The 26,799-nt window shown below is 43.4% G+C and overlaps 1 protein-coding gene across 4 annotated transcripts in view; it reads right to left on the bottom strand.

The window, feature by feature from the left end:
- The window catches only part of CLIC4 (chloride intracellular channel 4), an 88,800-nt gene extending 62,206 nt beyond the window's left edge, over positions 1-26,594 (bottom strand). Inside the window, exons 1-2 of one of the 4 annotated variants that reach the window (XM_075853217.1) lie at positions 26,021-26,107; positions 24,597-24,762 (exon numbers count right to left, since the gene is read on the bottom strand). Coding sequence is in view for 1 of the 4 variants with exons in the window: in XM_075853214.1 (XP_075709329.1) it covers positions 26,021-26,083 (63 nt within the window). In the remaining 3 variants the exon portion in view is untranslated. Of the gene's footprint in view, positions 1-21,207; positions 21,444-24,596; positions 24,763-26,020; positions 26,435-26,524 lie in introns of those variants that run through there. The other 3 variants (XM_075853218.1, XM_075853220.1, XM_075853214.1) reach the window with 3 other exon arrangements.
- Positions 26,595-26,799: the final 205 nt, after the last annotated feature.

Below are 26,799 nucleotides of genomic sequence, written 5' to 3' on the forward strand. Positions count from 1 at the left end.
TAGATCTATGGATTGTCGGATTTGAGCTGCAAGGGGCTCAATACAGAGCACAAATGGAAGAGGTGATAGTGGGTAGCCTTGATACGTGACATTCCAAATCTGGAATGGGGGGGGGGGTTGGAGGTGGAGTGCGGAAGTTTAATCGGCGAAGTTGGAATAAAGGCCACGCAGAGCCGTCAAGAAAGAACCCGAAATCCCAAACGACCTCAGTTTCAAACATAAACGGCCATCCCAAGCGATCAAACGCCTTCTCCGCATCCAGGCTAAGAAGGATCGCTGATTCCTCATGCTTGTGAAGGGCATCAATAATATCAAGGGTCCTCCTTGTGTTGTCTCCCCCTTGTCTAAAGGGCACAAAGCCCACCTGATCTTTATGGATCAAAGATGAGAGCCAAACATTAAGTCTATTTGCAAGGAGATGAGTAAAAATGTTTAGATCAGAATTCAAAAGAGCTATGGGTCTATAATTGGAGCAATCTGCATGGTCCTTACCCGGCTTAGGGATCAGTCTAATGTGAGAATGCAGGAACGTTTGAGGGATGGGAGAACCCGTAGGAAGGCGTTAAACAAGGATACCATCTTTGGCTACCATCTTTGGAACCAGGATCTCCGTGAAAGTTTTACACACACACACACACACCTGGCCCAGGGGTTTTACCACCAGGGAGGTCCTTCAGTATGTCATCTGGGTGATGGAGGCCCGAACAGCCTGCATGCGTGCGAGCAGTCGTCTGATCTCTCGATATACGAGCTAGAAGCGAATGGGCTTTGTTGCCCCTGTCACAATATCCGTTTAGTATACAGGACTGATTTTTCTACCCCTTTCATGGCTATATCCTTAAGCTGTGCTCGAGCCTCTATTAATTTCCGCAGTGTCGGCACTGTATGCCGAGTCCCCATCTCCCTTTCCCGTTTAGTAATTTTGCGAAGGAGAGACACCCGTTTGGGCCTAGAATCCCTTTTAATCTAGAACCCATGGCCATGCAATGCCCTCTCATCACTGCCTTATGGGCCTCCCAAAGGGTAGAAATGGATTGAACCGAGCCTTCATTGAGTTTGTAGATTTCACGCATGTGAGCAGCCAGGCCATCCCCAAGAGCGGGGGATTTAATTAACGATTCATTTAAACGCCGATGACAGGCTCTCGTGGAGGGTCTACCAACCTGCATATTTACCGACACTGGCGCATGGTCCAACCAGGAGATCGGATCAATGACCGCTGACTGAAGCAATCGGAGGGTGGGGACATTACCAAATAATCTAGGCGTGTGAGAGTGTTATTTGTATGGGAAAAGAAAGTAGAAGACCTATCGCCAGGATGATCAACTCGCCACAGATCATAACGGTGAGTTTCCCTAATCAACTGCCTGAAACAAGTGGAAAGTCCCACGAGAGTAGGGGATGGAGTGTTGTGTGTAAGAAGTTGTGTCCATGACCGTAGAGAACGGAACATTAAAGTCTCCACCTATCAACCATGTGCCCCTATTGAGGTTTTGTAGTTTGGAGAAAACTCTGCAGATTCCATTCTTACGCAAAGTATTAGGGGAGTAGACGTTACACAAAACAATGGGCTGGCCATACAGAGTCCCCTCTAATATAACATATCTACCACCAGGATCTAAGTGTGAGGTGTGGAACAAAAATAGAGGAAGAGGGGGGAGGAATCCTCCAGCTCACCTGACACTGTGGATTGTGTCACAGCAGCGCCCGGATCCTCGTGTCGGCACACGATCTGAAGCAGGGAAAGAAGAGGAGTGTTTTGATCCAGCGCTGCGTGGAGTTTAAAATGGAAGCGGATTTCCAAGTTTAATGTTCTTGATTTAAAAAATAGTCCAGAGGTATATAGTCCTGGTGTGAAGGTAAGCGGGCGGTGATGTCCTCAGAGCCTACGCGTTTCGGATGCTTCTGCGTCCTTAGTCTTGGCTGTAATGTCTATTTGAAAAGAGCGCGCTGTCATATTTATATCCTGGTTCTTGCGGTGCAGCTGACTGCTGAGTGCGTTCCACTGTTGTTAACTATTTGGAACGCAAACCGGAAGTGGGAATGGTTACTACCCGTCATATTTACATTTTCATTTGCGTTTACAACTGACTGCTTCGTGAGTTTGTAATGTATGGTTATGTAAATTCAACCTGACTTGGATGTATTTTGTATTTCAGGTGGTGTTACTGTGTGGAGTGTAAGCAGGAGGGACGGACAGTCTCGTCATTCCCCACTGCCTTGTAACACAAATTTTCCTACAGACGATGGCAAATATGAGATTGGTAAGTGTTGTGTATATATGTTTAAATGAATGTTTATTAGAAATATATGAATGATTATTTTACAGTGTCATATAAGTATTGAGATCTTTCTTTTGATTTATAGAATGACATATTTATATTGACTGTAGATTGTTGACTGTTGCTTATTACTGTAGGTGGGCAGTGGTAGTGTGTTGTGTTGGACTAAGTTATGAGGGGGGTATTACCAATATTCTCTAATAGAGGGGAAAAAAATCAAGAACATTAAACTTGGAAATCCGCTTCCATTTTAAACTCCACGCAGCGCTGGATCAAAACACTCCTCTTCTTTCCCTGTGAGGTGTGGACCTGTAGAGGACACGTAGTGGAGATCATAATGGCAACCCCTTTCCTCTTACGACCAGACGTTGCAGAGTACACAACAGGATACGCCCTCCCAAGCAAAACTAAATGAACCAGAAGAATCCAAATGTGTCTCCTGTAGAAAGGCAACCTCAGCCCTTTACGTTAAGTGTGACAAATTTAACCATGATTATAGATGTATGGGAGAAAGATAAGTAACGTGGAAAGTGCAAATGTATACAGCTCACAGTTACGTAGAAGCCGGTCTCTGTCAAGTCTCATAGCAAAACAGATCTGATACTCTTCGTCCAACGAGGTCCGTAGAAGACAGTCATCTCAGCCATTAGCGTGGAAAGAAGCATAAAGGAAGGGAGAGAAACAAACCAGGGAAGCAAGACAAATATCAACAACAAGAAAATACATAAAATCAATGCACACCAGTTAGAAAACTGAATGTACTACCAGGGGAAGTATGATACCCTGGGGTGGGTGATATTAAGGCAAATGAAAGCTTGTAATACAATATTACACTTTGCAACTCTCTCCAAAAACAGACGGAAGAACTGCAAAAACAATACCCAAATCAAGGAGGAAGTCGGGCTCCAGCAATCAATCAAACAACTGTGTGGAAGGGTGTGGAAGAGTACTCAAATACCAAGTAAGAGGCTGGTGAGCCAAGTTGCCTTGAACCTATCCTACCCTGCCACAATTTACTTTAAAAGGAAAGAAATACAAATGAAACAAGAAATATAAGCTTAAAATCAGCCTAAACATTTCAGCTGGTGAAGAGAATATCTGGTATAAGATGACCAGAATCCTTCACATAAATCACACAGGTGCCATGAAACCGCTTAGTGTCCATCAAGTTGGAGCAGGTCTCGGAGATCTGCGATTTGGTGATAGTCTTGGAGTCTCCGCTTGTTTCTGATGGATTGCCAAACTGGAGGTGGAGGAGAGTGTGGTAGAGGAGTCTCCCAATTCTTCAGCTTAGGCGTAGGTATACCAAGGGTATCACAAAAGTGAGGCAAAACCCCTCGGTTTCTCAGGGTTGCAGAAACACCATCTCTGAGCTGTAAGGGAAAACGGGAAACACCATCTATAGAAGATATTATGGTCACGTAAGGTTACAAGAAGGACGAAACAGACGTATTTTCTGTCGAGTAATCCAGGAGAGGTCTGGAAACAACTGGATCGGGGCGCCTCCATAAGCCAACATTTTTATACTGTCTGGCTTTGAGCATAATGTCCTCCTTAGTACGGAAATCCTGAACACAGCAAATAATATCTCTAGGTTGAGAGGTGGTTAATTTCGGTTTCAATGCCCGATGTGCTCTGTCAAGTGGTATTTTAGGAGGAGGTGCACCCAAAATGTCGTTACAGATAGTCTCTAACATGAGATGAAGGTCCTCCGCTCCCAAGGGCTCAGGTATACCCCTGATCCGAATGTTGTGACGACGTCCCGTTATCCAGGTCCTCTAGATGTAATTGCAGGTCTCTAATGGAAGCGAGCTGAGAGGACATAGTAGTTTGAATCACAGAAACATGGAGTCTAGTAGAATCATGGTCTTCCTCCAGAGTCTCCACCCTAGTAGCGATTTGGTGCATATCCTGAGAAACCGCTGCTAATTCCGAGCAAAATGTTTCTTTCACCTCCTGTATCATATTCTTGAAGTCATCTTTGGTAGGTAGTTGTGAAAAGCATTCCCTCCACATTTGTGGTATATCTAAGGGTGGTGAAACAGGGTCATCCTGATCAGAATCTGAGGCAGACATGGGAGGTATCGGAGCATATGGGGTCAAAGATGGTGTGCCCCCAAAATCATCCTCCACCTCAGTCTGCCGGGAAGAGCTATAGGAAGAACCGCATGGTACCTCCCTATGCTGGACTGAAGACCTCTGGGATTTTAGGAGCAGTTAAGAAATGAGGGGCTGCATGGTCTGAGGACTGCAACATTGGTGGTACAGTCAGCATAAGAGCAGGGTCCCCCTCTTGATGTAGTGCACCACGTGGCATGGCGGCCGCAGCCCCATCCATATGAGGCCAGTCTCTCCCCTGACTGTCATGTGAAGCACTTGCCGACATAGGGGAGTCAGGAGGAATCGCTGGAGCCCTCTGGCTGAGGCGCCATGTCTTCCATCGGCAGTAACAGCTCCTCCGGCTGTGTGAACGAGGAGGCCAAAGATGGCGGCTGATGCGGCTGGGGGAGCAGAGTGGACCGTCTCCTTAAGAAATAGACGTCCAGCGTCGGCGGAGCAGGAGCGACTTGAAGCACTGCAGGGGAAAGTCCAGACCTTTGGGGTCTCTTTACCCATAGGTGGGCACCTGTGACTGCTGTTTGCGGCTGTTGCAGAGTGGCAGGGCACAGAGCTCTGAGATTATGCGACCGGCGCAATAAGATGTTGGCCACGTCCGTCCAGAGAAATAATTGTACTGCTGACAACCATTACTCCCGATGCGCGCGCATGCACGCGCGCAAACAAAGTAGAATCTTAGATTTAATTTGAGAATGAAAAGGATTCAGAAATATTTCTATGCTTTAAAACATAACTTTATTTAATTATAGCTTTCCCAGATGCCGGAATGCTGAAGTGATCTATCCCTCTCCTCCTTATCACTAAGTCTGCAGCCTCTTGAAATGAATGTGACAACCCACATGGGACCTGTAAATGCAGTCATATGGCCACTACCCAGCTTTACCAGAGAGCTGACTGGACAGTGAAGAACACTTATATAAATGAGTCTAAGGGCATGTTCACACGCTTATCAAAAAACGTCTGAAAATACGGAGCTGTTTTCAAGGGAAAACAGCAGATTTTAAACTTTTGTTTAAAGAGGCTCTGTCACCAGATTTTGCAACCCCTATCTGCTATTGCAGCAGATAGGCGCTGCAATGTAGATTACAGTAACGTTTTTATTTTAAAAAAACGAGCATTTTTGGCCAAGTTATGACCATTTTTGTAGTTATGCAAATGAGGCTTGCAAAAGTCCAAGTGGGCGTGTTTAAAGTAAAAGTCCAAGTGGGCGTGTATTATGTGTGTACATCGGGGCGTTTTTAATACTTTTACTAGCTGGGCGTTCTGATGAGAAGTATCATCCACTTCTCTTCAGAACACCCAGCTTCTGCCAGATCACGCTGTGACGTCACTCACAGGTCCTGCATCGTGTCAGACGAGCAAGGACACATCGGCACCAGAGGCTACAGTTGATTCTGCAGCAGCATCAGCTTTTGCAGGTAAGTAGCTACATCGACTTACCTGCTAACGCCGATGCTGCTGCAGAATCAACTGAAGCCTCTGGTGCCGATGTGTCCTCGCTCGTCTGACACGATGCAGGACCTGTGAGTGACGTCACAGCGTGATCTGGCAGAAGCTGGGTGTTCTGAAGAGAAGTGGATGATACTTCTCATCAGAACGCCCAGCTAGTAAAAGTATTAAAAACGCCCCGATGTACACACATAATACACGCCCACTTGGACTTTTACTTTAAACACGCCCACTTGGACTTTTGCAAGCCTCATTTGCATAACTACAAAAATGGTCATAACTTGGCCAAAAATGCTCGTTTTTTAAAAATAAAAACGTTACTGTAATCTACATTGCAGCGCCTATCTGCTGCAATAGCAGATAGGGGTTGCAAAATCTGGTGACAGAGCCTCTTTAAGCAACTCGCGTTTTTCACTGCCGTTTTTGGAGCTGTTTTTCTACAGAGTCAATGAAAAGCAGCTCCAATACAGGCTCAAGAAGTAACATGCACTTCTTTTACGCGGCCGTTTCGAGAAACGGCCGCGTAAATAAACTGCCCGTCTGAACAAAACGCCATTTTTCCCCATGGAAATCAATGGACAGATGTTTGGAGACGTTCTGCTTCGGATTTTTCATCCGTTTACAGCCCGAAAAACAGCCGTAAATAAGCAGTGTGAACATACCCTTACAGTACAGAAGTCTATTAAAAAGGAAAAAAAATACACTGGGCGCTTCATGCTGCAGTAACTTTGGTAAATATTAAAAAGGTTGTATGAAAGCCGCTCACCTTGTCAGGTTGTGCGTATTCAAGCACAACACTGTGGATAAGTATCAAATGGAGTGTTGACTTTCTCAATGGTCCTCCCCTAGACTATCTGGAGAATCTGTGGATTGCCAAGAGTAATGGTAGGAGTGTAGTAAATACACAGGGAATTTGGGCACTGACACTCTAAACGGATGATATTCAATGTCAAAGTATAAAAACTTTTTTCATATAACAAGCAACACGTTTCGGCACTGTACTAGCACCTTCAAACCAAGCCTGAGGAAGGTTCTAGTACAGCACCAAAATGCTTGTTAGGGTATGTGCACACACTAGCTTCCTTTTACGTCTGAAAAGACACTGTTTTCAGGAGAAGACAGCAGAATCGTTTCAGAGGTAAAAGCTCCTCCTCGCATTATGCGAGGCGTCTTTGACGGCCGATCATTTGAGCTGTTCTTCATTGAATTCAATGAACGGCTCAAATTACGTTTCAAAGAAGTGTCCTGCACTTCTTTGACAAGGCAGTCATTTTACGCGTCGTCATTTGACAGCTGTCAAACGACGACGCGTAGATGACAGGTCGTTGGCACAGTACGTCGGCAAACCCATTCAAATGAATGGGCAGATGTTTGCCGACATATTGGAGACTAATTTTCAGACTTAAAACAAGGCATAACACGCCTCATTTACGCCTGAAAATAGGTTGTGTGAACCCAGCCTTATATGAAAATAGGCTTTTAAACGTCATCAGCTTAGAGTATAAGTCAGTGCCCAAATTCACCATGTTTTCACTACCATCTTACTGGTCCATGAGTGGAGATAGACCACCTACCAAAATATGAATTATGATCAAGCTTTGTGCTTGGGTTGGAGGGATATTACCCGTGACATAAGAAAAATTAAGGACACAGACAAAATAACTTATCACTCATTTATGTCACTACATAAGCCCTAAACAACGGTCCTATAAATATCCAGTAAAGTAACAGTGATAGCCATCGCCACAAACACGTGCCTATACATTTATTACTTTAATGATTGAAAGTCTCATATATATATATATATAAAATCTGTATCTGAATAGAACCATGCGGTCCGAATATTGGCACTTACAGTACATACTACTGATAAAAACTTATATATGTGCTTAAGCACATGAGACTCCTACAAAAAGTCACTGCTGCTCCAAATGTAGCTCGCAGCTTAAGTAGATCTGCTATTTAGCAAAACCCTCCATGGAAGAGTCAAGAGCTGGAGGAAGGGAGGCAGCAGAAGGGACTGAGAACAGAATTTAAGAGAGCGTGAGAGAGGAGGGGGAGAGAGGCGGAAAACTGGATGGTGGGAGAGAACACGAAAGGAGCCCAGTAGGGGGAAGGGTGTTAAACAGAGAATCTTTGAAAAACACATTAAACTGCAAGGAATGAAAAAAAAAAAAAAAAAAATCACAAATGTAGAGAATGTTCTGGAACAAGTTTCACCCTTCAATGTTGATGTTGAAGAGATTAGGAATTCTTATAGGCTTTCATGATTTTTGCTGCTTAATTAACTAAAAACAAAAGTCTATTTAATCAGTTTTCGTACCGGGAATATCTGAAAAGCCACCGCTGGGGCATTTCACCAATATGTGCACGTGTCTCATTCTTCCATAAAATGGCTCAATTCATGGTGTCAGGACAAGAGCTCCATCAAGTCATAGGTCATGGCCCAAATAGCTGACAAGTGCCAAAATTCCAACCATCTGGAATCTTTATGGCATAGGAAGCCTTTTTTTATCCGGACATTCAACTCGCTTATCTATGCATTTCAGTTCTCTACTTTTCTCTTTGTATTGTCCAAATGCAAGTTAAAGCAAAGTTAATGAATTCTAGCCGTTTTACTACATGTAATAGATCATTTTAGACCGCACTGACTGTTGGCACACCCCACATCCCATCATGTAGCCTAGGCGATAAAATGATAGGAGTCAATCCCTGGAGATGCACCTCCCTTAGCTACCAGTCCTTTGTGAAGATACTCCAATCATTTTAGAATAGCAGTACAGCTTTATGCGTAAAGATTGTTCATAGGACCAGTGCACTGGACACTAAAATGACCACGTCGTCACAAAAACTTACAGGAATTAGCCTGAAATATTTAACGTGCCAGCAATCTATCTTCTGGAGCAAATATTGTCAAATGAAGGCATTTACTATAGGTCACCCTTCAAAACTGGAAAATGCTTAGTCATTTCGGATTATGCTACAGCAGTGGTCTTCAAATTACGACTGTCCAGCTGTGATAAAACTACAACTCCCAGCATGCTCTAATAGCCGCAAGCAGCATTACATATAAGTGCAACAAAAGAGCATACTGTTACTTAGGCACAAGTTAGTGATGTCTCAAGTGGATGTACCAAGTCGCATAATGTATGGCTTAAAGAGGCTCTGTCACCACATTATAAGTGCCCTATCTCCTACATAATGAGATGAGCGCTGTAATGTAGGTAACCGCAGTGTTTTTATTTAGAAAAACAATCTATTTTCACCAAGTTGTGAGCGATTTTAGCTTTATGTTAATAACTCTTAATGCCCAACTGGACGTTTTTACGAAGACATCCCATTCTGGCTGGAGGTCATGTCTATTCACTGTCAAGACACTTCAGTAACGTTAATGTGGGTGTATGTGACAGCACATCGTCAACAACGCAGGATCACTGTGCTGAATACATGAATGGGAAGAAGTGCATAACGCTGATTGGTCAGCGTCATACACTTCTCTCCACAACGCCCACTTGGTCAAAAGTAAAAAAAACACGCCCAGATGGGCATTAAAAAAGTCATTAGCATAAAGCTAGTCGCTCAACTTGATTGTTTTCTAAATAAAAAAAACACTGCCGTTACCTACATTACAGCGCCGATCTCATTATGTAGGAGATAGGGCACTTATGTGGTGACAGTGCATCTTTAACCATAAAAATGTAAAGCTGCAACCTTTGATCGCTGCAATAACGATCCAGGACATTTCTACAATATAGGCTACCATTCAAGAGTGTCCTTTTAGCCCCCAGGGTGGTATTTCACAGCACACTTTTTTTATATAGGAAAGCAAGGCAGATTGCACTTTCAGTGGGTTGCGGCTATTGCTGCAAAAAAAAAAAAAAAAAAAAAAAAAAAAAAAAAAGTCATAGCATTCAACTTAAGTCTTTGAACCAACTTGTACCGTGCATTACTCCACATAGCTCATGCCTTAGGCCTCATGAGCCATATTATAGATCTGAATAAAAAACACCAAGTGTCATTGAGTCGTAATACTGCACCCAAAGACTTCACTGACTGAGGAGGAGGTTTTTCCCTCTTCAAGCAACAGAAAGTCAGTGCTCGGATCCCCACCGATCAAAAACTTCCGACATGGTAACCTCAAACTATTCTCCTATAACAGCATCGCTTCTAGGGGAGAATACCACAGTAAAAAGGTGCGGTATGGAGGCATCATATAGGCATCATATAGGAAATCAGATGGTGTTTGGCTGCAGAGCATAACGACGCAGAAACGCTAAGGGTATGTTCACACGACAGCGTCCGTAACGGCTGAAATTACGGGGATGTTTTCAGGAGGAAACATCCCCGTAATTTCAGCCGTAACGGCATGTGCAGGCGCTTGAACGGCGCGTCCATTACGGACGTAATTGGCGCTGCTTTTCATTGGAGTCAATGAATAACGGCTCCAATTACGCCCCAAGAAGTGACAGGTCACTTCTTTGACGCGGGCGTCTATTTACGCGCCGTCTTTTGACAGCGGCGCGTAAATATACGCCTTGTGTGAACAGACAAACGTCTGCCCATTGCTTTCAATGGGCAGATGTTTGTCAACGCTATTGAGGCGCATTTTTCGGACGTAATTTGGGGCAAAAACGCCCGAATTACGTCCGTAATTAGTGTGTGTGAACATACCCTAAGTGCGGTCGTGGCTCTGCCTTAGGGCAGCGATTCTCAACCTTCTACTCTACTTCGGGCCTTACCTGCTGGAAATGTAAGTCATAATTTACAGATCTGAGCTCCAGGAAATATTGTTTTCTCTATTACGATTGGAATAACTGGTTATAAATACAAGAATGCTTTTTAAAGAATGTTTCCAGTGATAGAAGGGAAAACTTTATATACATTGTCTGTTCCGCGGTTTGCGTTTTTTTTCACAGAAACAAAAGTTCTGCAGACTGCACTTCGGCGAAAAGAAAACCGGAAACCCAGCGAACTGAGACAAACAGAAATCAACTGAAGCAAAAGAATTACCATTGAAAATCAATGGTAATTCTAACGGAACCGTTGCTTTCCGTTTAATCTTTCGATCCTCTCTTCCTCTGACGAAAGAGAGGTAAACGTATACTCTGGCCCTGTTCACACAGAGTTTTTTGACGAGTTTTTTGGGGCAGAAACCACGCCAAAAAACTCAAAAACCGCCCGAAAATGCCTCCCATTGATTTCAATGGGAGGCAGAAGAGTTTTTTTTCCACGAGTAAAAAAAACTCGTCGTGGTAAAAAGCAGCAACATGACCCATCTTGAGGCGGTTTCCGCCTCCAAAACCCCATTTCAATGAGTCAGAAAGAGGAAAAAAAAACCTCGACGAGTGTTTTGACGAGTTTTTGTCAAACCACTGTGCAAAAACCTACTGGAGCAGTTTTTGCAGGAGGAATTTTCCTCCTGCAAAAAACTCCGTGTGAACACAGCCTAATGGTAGTGTTAAAGCAGCCATTCCATTTACAATAGGTGTATAAAGTTTTCCCTTCTATCATTGGAAACATTCTTAAAAAGTATGCTTGTATGTATGCATGCTCCCTCCCCAAAAAAAAAAAAATAAATGAAAAATTAAAGGGGTGATGTTATTGGTTGCTATGCATACCACTGGGCCTCGTGCATTAAAACCGTTCCAACAAAAATGGTCACAGCTATTACAGCACTTTCAAGAAAGTCACAGAAGCAGCTTGTAAACACCACATATCAAAAGTCAATCAAGTGACAATTGATGCAATAGCTGAATTAGTCCCATGTGAGTAGTTCCATACATCACAAAGAGATGAAAACATTTGTATGCAAGTGCTGCCTGCCAAGCTTCTCACAAAAGAGCAGTGACAACAACCATCCACTGAGGCCCAATAGAGTGGCACATGTATGGCAGGCCACCGCGTATTGTATTCTACCTTTACTAACATGCTGGTAATAAACCCAGCAACGCGTGACTGAATCATCAGTTGTTTTTGCTTTAGAACCTCGCATGCTGGGATGTTAGATTGCTCTATATTGTTAGATAGATTTTGCAAAAACAGCATGCATGGGTAAGGGTTAACGGCACCTCTGGCTGCTATGGTGCCCATGGAGAATGGTGGCCTCAACTAAAGTGGACGCCTTCCCTCTTCATGGGTGGTGTAATCCTGTGCAGGACTCCATTCTCCACAAACAAAGAAACATGCCAAAGAAGGGAGAAATTATGTTTTTTGCTATGGGGCCCCTATCCTCTATGTAAGCCCCTGAATAAGATAGATTACATTTTAGCTCTGCATTTGCATGGTGGCTTCCATTCATAATGGAAGTCCTAACGCTGATCCTGACAGATCAGTCACACAGACATCAGTGGTGCACCCAAGAAACCAATGACTTATATTGGGGTCCGTCGGGTTCCACCAAGTAGTTGTCATTTTAGAGTAAAAACCAATGGAATCTGCAACTGAGCCTTTAAACAGGCTTAACCACTTCCCGACCGCCCACAGTAAATTCACGTCTCTGTGCAGCGCCAACGTGAATTCACAGTGGGTGTTAAAAGCGCGATCCGGGTGTCTCAGAGCAGCGCTGACACCCAGATCACGCTGTTAACCCCTGCCTCTGGTCCCGGAGACATGATCGGGACCTAAATTGGTTCAGGTCCCGATCATGTGATCGCAGGGAAAGTTTGTTGCTACAACAAGCTTTCCCGGGGGCTGATTGCAGGTGCTGCAGTCAGTTGCATGGCAAAACCAGAGGCCATACAACAGCCTCTGGGTCTGCCATGCACGGCAGCCTGTGAGTATAAACCGGAGGCCGGTCCTCATAGGCTTCCTGTCAGTGTGACTCTGAGTCACACTGAGTTTATAATACATTACACTACCTAGGTAGTGTAATGTATTATAGCAGTGATCAGTGCTGCAGGTCAAACTAAACAAAAAAAAAAGGTTTTATAGACGTGTAAAAACAAGATAAGTTACAAAAAAAAATGTTTTTTTTCCCAATGAGAAGTCTTTTATTATAGGAAGAAAATGAAACCGTTAAAAAAAAAAAAAAACAAAAGTACACATTTGGTATCACCGCGTTCGTAACGACCCAAATTATAAATATTATCCCGCACGGTGAACGCAAAAAAAAAATTAATTGAAGAAAACAATGTCAGAATCACAATTTTTTTGGTCATCACCCCTCCCAAAATATAGAATAAAAAGGTGATCAAAAAAGTCACAAGTACCAAAAAATAGTACCAATAAAATCTACAACCCGTACTGAAAAAAACAAGCCCTTACACAGCTTTTTTTAATTAACAAAAAAAAAGTTACAGCTCTCAGAATATGGAGACAAAAAAAAAAAAAAAAAAATACATTTCATCGAAAAGTGATTTTATTGCGTAAACCCCACAAAACATTAAAAACTATATACATATAGTATCGCCGTAATCGTACCGACCCGCAGAATAAAGTAAAATGTCATTTATAGCGCACAGTGAACACAAAAAAAGAAGTCAGAATTTATGTTTTTTGGTCACTTTGCTTGCCAAAAAAAAAAATCTAATAAAAAAAGTGATTTAAAAAAAATAAAAAATTAAACAAAATCACATGTACCCAAAAATGGTACCAAAGAAAAGCTACAGATTGTTCCACAACAAATAAGCCCTCACACCGCTCCTGTGGGGAAAAAAAAAAAAAAAAAAAAAAAAAGTTCTGGCTCTCAGAATATAGCGACAGAAATTGTGCAGTGTCCAAAAGCGGATAAGATCGGGCACCATTTGTCAGTGCGACACCAGCCACATATCTATTAATTATTTATCGCATTATTATACCCTCTTATGTCCTGATCTACTCTGCCCAGCTTAGGGCCTGTTCAAATCACCGTTCGCTTTACGTTCCGGGGTTCCGTCGGGTGAACACCGCAACGGAAAGTGAAAGTGAAGCCACAGCTTCCGTTTCAGTCACCATTGATATCAATGGTGACGGAAACATCGCAAATGGTTTCGTCACCATTCCGGCAGATTTCCGTTTTAACGACGGAATAGCGGAGTCGACTGCGCTATTGATTCCGTTGGAAAACCGGAAACCTGCCGGAATGACGAACGGAAACCATTAGCGATGTTTCCGTCACCATTGAGATCAATAGTGACTGAGACGGAAGCTGTGGTTTCATTTTCACTTTCCGTTGTGGGGTTCACCCGACGGAAACCTCAGACGGAACCCTGGAATAGAAAGCGAACGGTGATGTGAACAGGCCCTTACATATACCCCCACATTATAAAATGAAATACCAGCAAAACCCTAAAACAGAACTATTACCAAGTAAAATCTGCGCTCCAAAAGCCAAATGGCGCTCCCTCCCTTCTGAGCGTGCACACGAGCTTACGTCCACATATGACATTTTATATCCGGGAGAACCCTCTCAACATTGTATGAGGTATTTGTCTTCAGTGGCACAAACTGGGCACAACATATTGTGCATTAAAATGGCATATCAGTGGAAAATTAAAACTTTCACTTCGCACCATCCGCTGCGCATTAACGCCTTAATAGCATGTCGTGGTGCAGAGGGTTATATATGGAGCGGGCTCATGCTCTGCGCCCACTCCATATTTTGCAGGTGTCAGCTGTGTATTACAGCTGACACCCGGGCCTAACGGACAGGAATAGCGATCGCGCGGTTACAGGAGCCTGTAAAAATGATATTCTACTGCAATACATTAGTATAGCAGTGTATTGTACCAGCGATCTAATTATCGCTTGTTCCAGTTCCCTAGGGGGATTAATAAAAGGTGTATTAAAAAAAAAACAAAAAAAATAAAAAAGTTTCGTTTAAAAAATATATAGTATATTCAAAGCCCAAAAAAATCCCCCTTTCCCACGTTTCCTCTAAAGTAATGTAAGAAATAAAATAAACAAAATTGGTATCGCTGCATCTGTAAAAAGGTACCAATAAAAACTACAGCTAGTCCCGCAAAAAAATAAGCCCTCACACCTTTAAAATCGACTAAAAAAAAATAAAAAAAACCTAGTTTTTACTTTGTAAAAGTAGTAAGATATAAAACAAAAAAAAAAAAAAGCTGTATACATTTGGTATCACCATAATCGTATTAAGTCACAGAAAAAAATTTAAGTTGTTTTTACCGCATGGTGAAAGCCGTAAATATGAAACCCAAACAATGGAGGAATCGCAGCTTTTTCAAATTTCAGCCTGCAAATAATTTTATTTTCCGTTTCCCAGTACATTAAATGGTGTCACTAGAAAATACAACTTCTCCCGCAAAAAATAAACGAGCACACCGCTCTGATGGAAAAAGTTATGGCTCTTGGAAAGCAGGGAGGGAAAAACTAATATGTAAAAGCAAAAAAAAAAAAAAAAACGGATTTCTATTGAGAAAGCATTTATGACCACGTGGGGTATTTTGCCGTACTTGGGAGAAATGGCTTTACAAATGTTGGGGTGCTTTTTCTCCTTTATGAAAATAAAAAAAATTCAAATGTTGATATTCATTTTCACAGCCTGAAGGCTTATTTACACGAACGTGTAAAACGTCCGTGCAATGCGCGTGATTTTCACGCGCCTCGCACGGACTTATGTTAGTCTATGGGGCCTTGCAGACAGTCCGTGATTTTCACCCAGCGTGAAACGCACATGTCTTATATTTGTGTGTTTCTCGCACATCACGCACCCATTAAAGTCAATGGGTGCATGAAAATCATGCGCAGCACACGGAAGCACTTCCGTGTGATTCGCGCAACAGCAGTAAAAAGTATGAATGAAAACAGAAAAGCACCACGTTTACAGAGTCATAATAATGGCGGCTGCGCGAAAATCAAGCAGCCACGCATCAATTCTGCAAAAGACCTGTGGGGTCTAAATGCTCACTATACCCCTAGATAGATTCCTTAAGGGGTGTAGGTTCCCAAATGGGATCAGTTTTGGGGTGTTACCACTGTTTTGGTACCTCAGGGGCTTTGCAAATGCAACATGACACCCAAAAACTATTCTAACTAAATTTGAACTCCAAAAGCCAAATATTGTTCCTTCCCTTCTGAGTCTTGTCGTGGGTCCAAACAGCAGTTTATTACCACATATGGCGTATTGCTGTAAACACGACAAATTGCTCTACAAATTTTTGGGTGCTTTTTCTCCTTTATTCATTGTAAAAATTAAACATATCTATGTTTTTTTCAGCAAAAGAAAAAAAATAAAAAAAATATCTAGATTTTCATTTTCACGGTCTAATTCCACTAAATTCAGCAAAAACACTGTTGGGTCAAAATGCTAACTATACCCTTAGAAAAATTCCTTGAGGGGTGTAGTCTCGAAAATGGGGTCACTTTGGGGGGGGGGGGGGTTCCACTGTTTTGGTCCCTCAAGGGTGTCGCAAGGTCACGCTGTAAATGACAGGTTACAGCGAGATTACGCTTGCTCTGCTGCAAGTACCACAGAAACGTTACCCAAGTGTCAGGATTGTGAATAGACATCCCGTCCTGGCTGGAAGGAATGTCAATTCACTGTCTAAACACTTCAGTAACGTTAATGTGTCAGTATAAGACAACACATACTGATCTAGCAGGATCCCTATGCGCTGAGGTAATGAATGGAGAGAAGTGCATGACGCTGATTGGTCAGCGTCATACACTCCTCTGTACAACGCCCACTTGGTCAATAATAAAAACACGCCCAGTTGTCCATTAAGAAACTAATTAGCATAAAGCTAAATTCCCTAATGTGGTGAAAATAGATAGTCTTTCTAAATAAAAAACACTGCGGTCACCTACATTACAGCGCCTATCTCATTATGTAGGAGATGGGGCACTTATAATGTGGTGAGAGATGCCAGTAGAAATACACCAGTTCTGAACGGCCCACCGAGTCAACACCACTAAGCAATAAGAAGACCAAGTAGCTCTCCAAACAGGTCAGAGGCAAAGTTATGAAGGAGTATAGATCAGAATGGTGCTATAAAAAAATATCCCAAAACTTTGGACATTCTACGGAGCATTATTAAATCCATTATAACAATATGGAAAGAATAAGGCAAAACTGCAAACCTAACGAGAGACCATATCTCAGAGACTGGGCAAGGAGGGCATTAATCAGATTTCACAGACATTAACAATAACATTGAGGGAGCGCCAAAGATCCACAGCGGAGATGGAAGTTTCTATCCATAGGACCTCTATAAGCCGTACACTCCACAAAGAAGGGTTTTCGGAAGAGTGGCCAGAACAACAACGATTGCTTAAAGAGACTGTCACCACATTATAAGTGCCCTATCTCCTATAAGGAGATCGGCGCTGTAATGCTTTTTATTTGAAAAAACAATCTTTTTTCACAACGTTAGGAGCGATTTTGGTTTATGCTAATGAGCTTTCTTAATGCCCAAGTGGGCGTACTTTTACTTTCGACCAAGTGGGCGTTGTACAGAGGAGTGCATGACGCTGAACAATCGGCATCATGCACTCCTCTCCATTCATTTAAACTGCACTAGCGATATAGATATATCACTATGTGCAGCCACATACACAAACCCTAACATTACTACAGTGTCCTGATAATGCAGGGACTGGAAAAGTGGTCAGAATTGAAGGAAGAAATAGGGCAATTCTTGAGGAAAACCTGTTTCAGGCTGGGTTCCCACATAAGGTGCGTTTTTAAATTCCACGCTATGACAATTTATGCTGCGTGCTCTGTGCAGAGATGCTGCGTGTTTGGCCCATAGACTTCAATAGGGAGAAGAAATTCCGCAACAGATTTGTTGTTGTGGTTTTAACAGTGTTTATTCAGCAAAAGCCATTGGAAATCCGCAGGCGCACATATGATTTGCTATAACCAACGTTTAACACTAAGGCCCTGTTCACAGATTCTTGCCGTGGAAACCGCAGCAAAAAAAGTCCAAAACCGCCTCCCACTGATTTTAATGGGAGGCAGAGAAGTTTTTTTTCCCCCCGCGAGCGTAAAACAAAAATGCTCGCGGGAAAAAGCAGTGATACACCCTTTCTGGCGTTGAAGTCTCTGACCTCCCATTGACGTCAATGGGAGGCAGAGAAAGCTTTTTATGCAGCGCTCAAAGGCCATGGCCGAAAAACGCCATGAAAAACCACGACAAACAGTGTGCAGTCAGGTCAAAATCTGCCTCAAAATTCAAAACTGAATTTTGAGGCAGATTTTTCTGTCTACAAAAAAACTTTGTGTGAACAGGGCCCAAATCCAGAGGTAAAACTGCTGCAGGAAAAAAAAAACGCCACGTTTCCGCAGCAATTTGAGCAGGAAAGAGCGCACGGTGGGGTGCGGATTTCTGTGACAGATTTGCCAGTGTTTTTCTAGAGATTCTGCTGCAGAAAATCTGCAGTGTATGCTGTGTGTGGAAACAAACCATCAGTGTGCCAGAGATTTGAGACTGGGACAGAGGTTCACCTTCCAGCAGGACAATGACCCTAAACATACTGCTAAAGCTACACTGGAGGGGTTTAAGAAGAAAACAAACACAGTCTAAGGCCTCATGCACACGACCGTATTTTTTCCCACCCGTAAATACAGGCGTAAATACGGGTCCGGTGTCACACGTATTCCACCCGTTTTGCACCAGTATTTACGAACCCGTGCCCGTAAATATGGGTCCGGTGTCACCCGTATTTACGGGCACGTTTTTGGCGGCAAAATAGCACTGCACTAATCGGCAGCCCCTTCTCTCTATCAGTGCAGGATAGAGAGAAGGGACAGCCCTTTCTGTAATAAAAGTTAAAGAAATTCATACTTACCCGGCCGTTGTCTTGGTGACGCGTCCCTCTCCACATCCAGCCCGACATCCCTGGATGACGCGGCAGTCCATGTGACCGCTGCAGCCTGTGATTGACCTGTGATTGGCTGCAGCGGTCACATGGCCTGAAACGTCATCCAGGACGTCGGGCCGGATGTCGAGAGGGACGCGTCACCAAGGCAACGGGCGGGAGACCGGACTGGAGGAAGTTCTCGGTAAGTATGAACGTCTTATTTTTTACAGGTTTATTCTGATCGGTAGTCACTGTCCAAGGTGCTGAAAGAGTTACTGCCGATCAGTTAACTCTTTCAGCTCCCTGGACAGTGACTATTTACTGACGTCGCTTAGCAACGCTGCCGTAATGACGGGTGCACACATGTAGCCACCTGTCATTACGAGAGCTCCATAGACTTCTATGGACTGTCCGTGCCGTTATTACGGCCTGAAATAGGACATGTTCTATCTTTTTCAACGGCACGGGCACCTTCCCGTGAGAAAACGGGAAGGCACCCGTCGCCAATAGAAGTCTATGAGCCCGTTATTACGGGTCGTAATTACGACCCGTAATAACGGGAGTTTTTACGGTCGTGTGCATGAGGCCTAAAAGGTCTTTGAATGACCTGGTCAAAGCCCAGACTTCAATCCAATTGAGAATCCATGGCATAACTTGAAGACTGCTGAACACCAACACAACCCATCTAACTTGAAGGAGACGGAGCGGTTTTGCTTGGAAGAATGGACAAAAATCCCAGTGTCAAGATGTGATCAGCTAATAGAGACATTCCCCAAGAGACTTGTATCTGTAATTGCAGCAAAACGTGGCTCCACAAAGTATTGACTTTCAGGGGGTGAATACTTGCGCACATTACTAATGTTCCGTTTTGTTTTTTTCTTAATTATAGTTTGTGTTAGGGTATGTTCACACGATGAGAGGCATTTACGTGTGAAAAGACAGACTGTTAACAGCTGCCTCGTTTCACACGTAAATGCTCCTCGCATTTTGCGAGCCGTCTGAGACGCTCGTAAATCTTGAGCTGTGCTTCATTGAGTTCAATGAAGAACAGCTCAAATTACGTGGCAAAGAAGTGCACTTCTTTGCCGAGGCAGTCAATTTACGCGTCGTCGTTTGACAGCTGTCAAACGACGACGCGTAAATGACAGGTCGTCTGCACAGTACGTCGGCAAACCCATTCAAATGAATGGGCAGATGTTTGCCGACTTGTTGTAGCCCTATTTCAAGGTGTAAAATGAGGCATAATACGCCTCGTTTACGCCTGAAAATAGGTCGTGTGAACCCAGCCTTACAGTAAAAAATAAAACGTTTTGCACCTTGAAAGTGGCAGTCATTTAATGTACCGTATATATCGGCGTACAAGACGACTTTTTACACCCTTAAAAAAATGTCAAAAGTGTGGGGTCGTCTTATATGCCGGATATTGTCTACATTAGGGATGCACGTTGCAGCCGCACAGCTCAGTATAGTAACACATGAATGTATGGGAGCGCGGCTGCGGCAGTGTAATTCAGCCACAGCCCCGCTCCTGAGTCATGATAAGTTTGCGGGGTCAGGATGATGCAATGCGGCCAGCGCTGCACTAATGAGCGGCGGCACTGGAGACAGAACATGGCGGGCGCGCTACAAAACACCCCCATGTTCTGTCTTCAGTGCCTGAACTGCCGCTCATTAGTGCAGCGCCGGCCGCATTACCTCATGCTGACCGCGCACGCACTTCCTGTCAGGAGCGGGGCAATGGCTGTATTACACAGCCGCAGCCCCGCTCTATAACGGCGGAGATCAGAGAAACCGCTCATCTCCGCCGTTATTCCCCTGAATGCTGCGATCACAGCTGACTGCAGCATTCAGGGGAAAGTGAGAAGGGGGGATGCCCCTGGATCGCGTCACAGGGAATTCCTGTGACGCGATCGAGGGCCATACCATATATGGGCAGACAGCCCAGGGTCTATTGACGGACCCCAGGGCTGTCTGCCCATATTTCATGTTGTTAGGACATACCCAAGTATGTCCTAACAACTGCCTGTGTATTATCCGTCCACAGGCTAATGTACTGGCATATATCTGATATATGTCAGTACATTAAAGTTTAAAAATAAAGTAAAAACAAAGTATTGTTAAATTTTAAAAAAAATACACCTTCACCTTTTTTACAATAAACATTAAAATAAGTCTCAATACATAAAATACACACATTCAGTAATGGCGCGGACAACAATGTTTTTGCATCATTTATGATGTGTACGCTGTAAAAAAATGAAATAAACACGGCTTTCATTCACTTATTAATGTGAGGCGCGAGGTGCGATGAATTTACCCTCCATGTTCCTCACATTAATAGTAATTAACCCCATCATGTACCTCGCACATTAACCCAATATGACTGAGGAACATGATGGGATTAATTACTATTAATGTGAGGCGCGTTCAAAATTCATCACACGTCGCGCCTCACATCAGAAAACGGAAGAATTTTTTTTTTATTACTGTTGGCAAAAGTATTGAAATTGGTATAGAAATCGCAATACTAAACGAAGTATCGGTATCGAAGTCCAAATTCTGGTATCGTGACATCCCTAGTCTACATATTGTCTACACACAGGTTGTGTGTTACCTTGTGAGCCTGCAGTCCGGTACACAGGCTCCCGGGATGCACGGAATCCGCCACGGATCTGAGGGAAGCCGGTATTAGCCGCCAGGGAACATCTCTGTAAGATCCTCTGGCCCGCCCTTTCCTCTCATTCCCTGCCTCTCAGATCTCGCTCGATGAAGCAGCCTATCTGCGCATGCGCGAGTTCAAAGAGACAGAGAGTCCTGGGTCCTGCCGCCGATGGCCATAGTGAAGCGCTCCTGCACGAAATGGTGAGTATATCTTAAATTCTATATTTTAAGGGTAAAAGTTGTGGGTCGTCTTATACGCCCAGTCGTCTTATACGCCGACATATACGGTAGATTAAATTGTACAAACCCCCAAAAATCCATTTTAATTCAAGATTGTAATGCAACAAAGCAGGAAAAACTACTATTGAAAGGCACTGTGTGCATGACGAACACTTTCTGGCCGTTAGATTACTTATTCAATTGCAAAAAAAACAAAAAAAAAAAACTACGCGAACCCTTTAGCATTACCTGGACTTCTGAATGGATTACTACATTTTCCTGTAAGATGTAATGCAAGGGCAGCAGTCCATGACTTTAAAGAGGCTCTGTCACCAGATTTTGAAACCCCTATCTCCTATTGCAGCAGATCGGCGCTGCAATGGAGATAAGAGTAACGTGTTTTTTTGGTTTTTTTTAAAACGAGCTTTTTTGGCCAAGTTATGACCATTTTTATATTTATGTAAATGAGGCTTTCTAAAGTACAACTGGGCGTGTTTACAGTAAAAGTACAAGTGGGCGTGTATTATGTGCGTACATCTGGGCGTTTTTACTTTTTACTAGCTGGGCGTTGTGTATAGAAGTATCATCTACTTCTCTAAACAACGCCCAGCTTCTGGCAGTGCAGACACAGCGTGTTCGAGAGATCACGCTGTGACGTCACTCACTTCCTGCCCCAGGTCCTGCATCGTGTCGGACGAGCGAGGACACATCGGCACCAGAGGCTACAGTTGATTCTGCAGCAGCATCAGCAGGTAAGTAGCTACATCGACTTACCTTAAAAAAACGTTACTCTTATTTCCATTGCAGCGCCGATCTGCTGCAATAGGAGATAGGGGTTGCAAAATCTGATGACAGAGCCTCTTTAAGCTGAAGAGACGTTAGGTGATGCAACAAGACAAATGACCCAACCCACACTCGTAAATCAACTAAAGAAGGGTGGAAAAATTAGTCGATTGGTGTTCTGGAATAGGCGAGTCACTGTCCTTAACCCTATTGAGATACTGTCATGACCTGTAGAGGGCTGTGCAAGCAGTCCCAGAAATATTGACAAACAAACACATTTGCAGATGGAATGGCCCATAACTCTTCCTCAACCTTGTGCAAATCTTATTTGCAGCTACAATAAACATTTGGTCGAGGTCATTGCTGCTAAAAGGTTATTACTCAATAAAAAGAAACCCGTGCAACTGTTTATTAGTTTAGTAAGATTGTGTTTGTCTATAATTGTGACTTAGATAACAACCAGACCACATTGTATTAGTGATCAATGCAGAAATCCAGGTAATTTCAAAGGGTTGACTCCTCTTGAAAACTGTATATTGCATTTTTCATGTTTCCCCCTCTGTATACTCTAATTTTCAGTTTTGAGCTAGGCGGTGGAGACTAGCTGCTAGGATGTCTCATACACTGCACACAGGGGAGCAGGATCTCCTCTTTTCTCTATCTCTGTAGCACACCCTCAGAGCAGCAAAGAGGACAATATATAACAGTACTGAGAAGTGGAAGTGTAAATCCAGCACTTGGGTGAGAAAACTCTTACTAGAAGTGGCAGCGTAGTCTTTGGGAGTCTCTGTCTCCCTCTTCAAAGACTTCTAAGGGAAACACGTAAAGTGATCCCTCATTGAGAGGATAATCTGTCTGGTCTCTCAAGACAGATTCTAGTAGTGAATTAAGAGTAAATGATCATGAGGGGGAAGAAGTGGCAGCTCATAAGTGGAGAATGCAGCAAATTTCCTCTAATAAGATAATACAAAGATTAGTGTGTGTATGTGTATGTATATATATATATATATATATATATATATATATATATATATTCGCTTGTGCTACCGATTTATGCAAAGTTTGTTAAAACGACAGTGACCACTTAAATTGGACTACTATTAGTGTTCATGTGGGTCTGATGGAGCTGGAGTTTTACATAATTGTTAATATTAGTTTCCTCACATAAATCAGCTAAGGATCTATTCACATCTGTGTTGGAGGCTCAGTTAGAGGCCTCAGTCACAGATCCAGCAGATTACCAGACGGAACCCATTAATGCCGATGGGTTCCGTTGGCTGCTGGTGGTGTACGCGCTGCAACGGAATTGGCACTTCCGGTTTTACTTTGTTATGCTCCTGTAACAGGGCAGAACAAAAAGCAGCGACGAAGGTGCGTACATAGCCTTACTGAAAATTAAATTGTTGAATTTTAATCACTTGTAAGAAAGCCTTTTTGCTTTACATATCTCAACCATCTGTTGGTTTAGATTATATATGAAAGACCAGCTGCACTTTCCCTTTCTCATTGAGGGACCAGGACATGTGTCACTAACTGAACGATATGAGAAGGGCCATTAGTGAGTGACGAATAGGGGGGGCGGCGCTGTTACCATGAGGGGCCACGCTGTAAGCCAGTTTGCAGCGCGGCCCCTCATGGCAACAGCGCGGCCCCTCATGGCAACAGCGCGGCCCCTCCTTTTTTCCTCCAGTTCCTTTTATGGTCATTAATTAAAGGTCATTTGGTTTAACCCTCTTTTTCCCCTATTTTTATTTGGTACTTACCTGTCTGAGGTCAGGTTCAGGTCAGTGGTGCCCCACCCACTTGGTCTTGGCACGCACAGGTTCTGTAAAATTCCTATGTGGCGGGAAAATCTGGTGTTTTCATTGGTTCCCTTTGGTAAAAAGGCGAGAATTTTGAATATATATTCCCAGGTTTTGGAGTGGTCCGGTGCCCGTCCGAGTTGGATGAAGAAGAGGAACATAATTGCCCCGCCCCCTCCCTTTTATTGTCGCAGTATCCTATTAGTGGGGGGTTAGTCACCCAGTTTATGGGTGGACAAGGTCATGAATTATTGGTATAATATTAATTGGTTTTTAATATTTATTAAAATATTTGGTATTACAAGTTTATTTATTTATTCTATTTATTATGTAACCCCTTAATAAATACTGCGGCTATTTTATTCCATCTGCATTGTCTCTTGGTCTTTATTAATTACATTTTTAGTATGTGTGTTTGGAAGGTTGGGGGGCGCTTGTGTTACCATGTGCCATGAACTCTTGGATCTCAATGTACTAAGTTTGTGCAAGTTCAGATGTCCCAAGTGATTGTGTACAATAAACCACTATCTGAATATACCTGGCACTACATTAGATGAACCTGGTCTGATACTTCTCATAGGATGGCCCCAATATAGACTTGTCCGTGCACAGAGCAGTTGGTTAGCAGTTACATTTTCCATTTCCCAGCGAGCAGATGAAAATAGGACACAGATTCCCCCCAGAGAAAACACTCAGCATGTAGTCTGAATAAATAACATAAGGACAAAAGAAAAGCAATATCAGTCAGAGAAGCCATCCATCAACTGGAGCATTATTTCTACTGTTAACCTAGAACTTTGTGTTATGTAAATCATGTCTAGAGATGGTCATAGAAATATCGATACACATCTCTTAATATTCCTTGGTCATAAACACTATTATATACAGAAGCGATAAAAGCTGCAGCAACTGTGAGAAGCCCAGAATATTTAACCACGTGCCCAATTTAGTTTCTGCTCCTAGCACACATTTATTCTTGTGAGGTAAGAGACGGTATAACATACATGTCACATGCTTACAAGCGTATAACGTGTGCCTATGTTAATAGATATGGCCCATACACGTTAAAATGGAAGCCGTTTGTAGGAAATAAACCATGAACTGTGACATTTATTCGCCCTTCTATGGCAGTTTTCTGGCATTAGAAAAGTCGCAAAAAAGGACCAAACACTGCCACTGCCGTTTTTCCCAGCGTGCGAGCGGCACCAGATAGATTTCAGAGACTCATTCACTTTAGCGGGTGGAATCAGGTCGGTGAAAACGGACCCAACTTTCCGATCCGTGGAAAGATAAGACATGTCCTATCTTTCCATGGAACACGGATAGGACCCGGCCGGCGCACACTAGCGTGTGCATGAGGCATAAGGGTGGATTCACATGCGGAAGGTTTTGATGCAGAAATTTCTGTGACTGGAAATAAATTCCATTCATCTGTACGGTGTGGTTTCTGCAGCAAGTACATGGATTTCTGCACGTTTCATTCAGATTAATGGAATGGATTTTCAGAAAATTTCTGAAACTAAATCTGCCACATGTTAATCTATCCTGCAGAGGCAATCCTACCGCAAAAAAAACTCCGTGTGAACATAGCCTAACAATCCTTCTCCCGGTAAAGGATTGGATGGGGCAGAAGCTTCAGGTTTCTAATCATTTCTTCTGTCTGGTCTACAATGTCTGGTCTACAAAATGAAGGCTAAACTCCAGGGTACCAAGGCTAGCACATGGTCCTCAGAACCCATGCTGCCTCGCACTCCTCCACTAGCACAAGGGGCTGTGTCATGACGACAGACAACGATAGCTGTACTGCTGCACGGTCACCCGGAGTACCAGCCGATACCCTCAAACATCACGGATTAGTGCAGATCACTGAGGCGATTAGTGTTACACAACAGATCATGTGCCAGGGATGGAAAGTTAGCAGGACGCCCTCTATGTACTGCCACCACTGCAGCAGTTACTTACCTTGACGAAGAGTTCTATTAGATTGTCCTTGTCCTCCAGCACTCCGTTCTGCGACACAGACATCGCTGCTCTTCTGGTGAACTGTGCTCGACCAACTTCTCCCGGGCCGCTTCTCCTCCTCGTTTGGTGGTCCCACTCCCTTAACTATCCTCTTCCCCCACTAGACACTCTCTAAGGGAACTTAACCTACTCTATAACCAGTCAATTTTTCCTCAGCACCCTTTATATTAGTGACGCGTTTGAGTGGAAAAGGCGCTAGAGAGAATAAAGGCGCTTCACAAGGCAGGCAGACGGTATAACGGGATGTTACTGGCAGCTGAGGCAGAGAAAGGGAGGAGGCGGGAAAAGAGGGCGCGGTAAGACGAGCAAGTGGATTCATTAACCGCTTCGTTCTCGTCACACACTCACAATGTGGCACAGTATTCCAGTGGGTGGAGGACCGTGCCCATGTAGCTCACCACCTCACAGTATAATACACCGCTCTGTTCTCACTTTTCTACTTACTGTAGGTGTAAAAAAGATTCTGGGAACAGTACAACTCCTGTGACTAGATGTCTCTCAGTTCTTAGGCCGTAATTATAGAACGTGTAATGATGGCAACTTTCTGTGATTTCGGCCATGTTCACACATGGTGGTAATTGTGTATAGCTGCACAAGAAAAAAAAAAGCATTCATCAATGTTTTTCCAGCAGTTTTGGTGCAGCAAAAAATAAATTGAAAAATACAGCGTTTGTGCCGAATGTCATATTTATGAAGTCCCTACGCCACCTTTTCCAATG

The sequence above is a fragment of the Rhinoderma darwinii genome, chromosome 2 (genome assembly GCF_050947455.1).
Source record: "Rhinoderma darwinii isolate aRhiDar2 chromosome 2, aRhiDar2.hap1, whole genome shotgun sequence".
In the NCBI taxonomy this organism is placed as follows: Eukaryota; Metazoa; Chordata; class Amphibia; order Anura; family Rhinodermatidae; genus Rhinoderma; species Rhinoderma darwinii.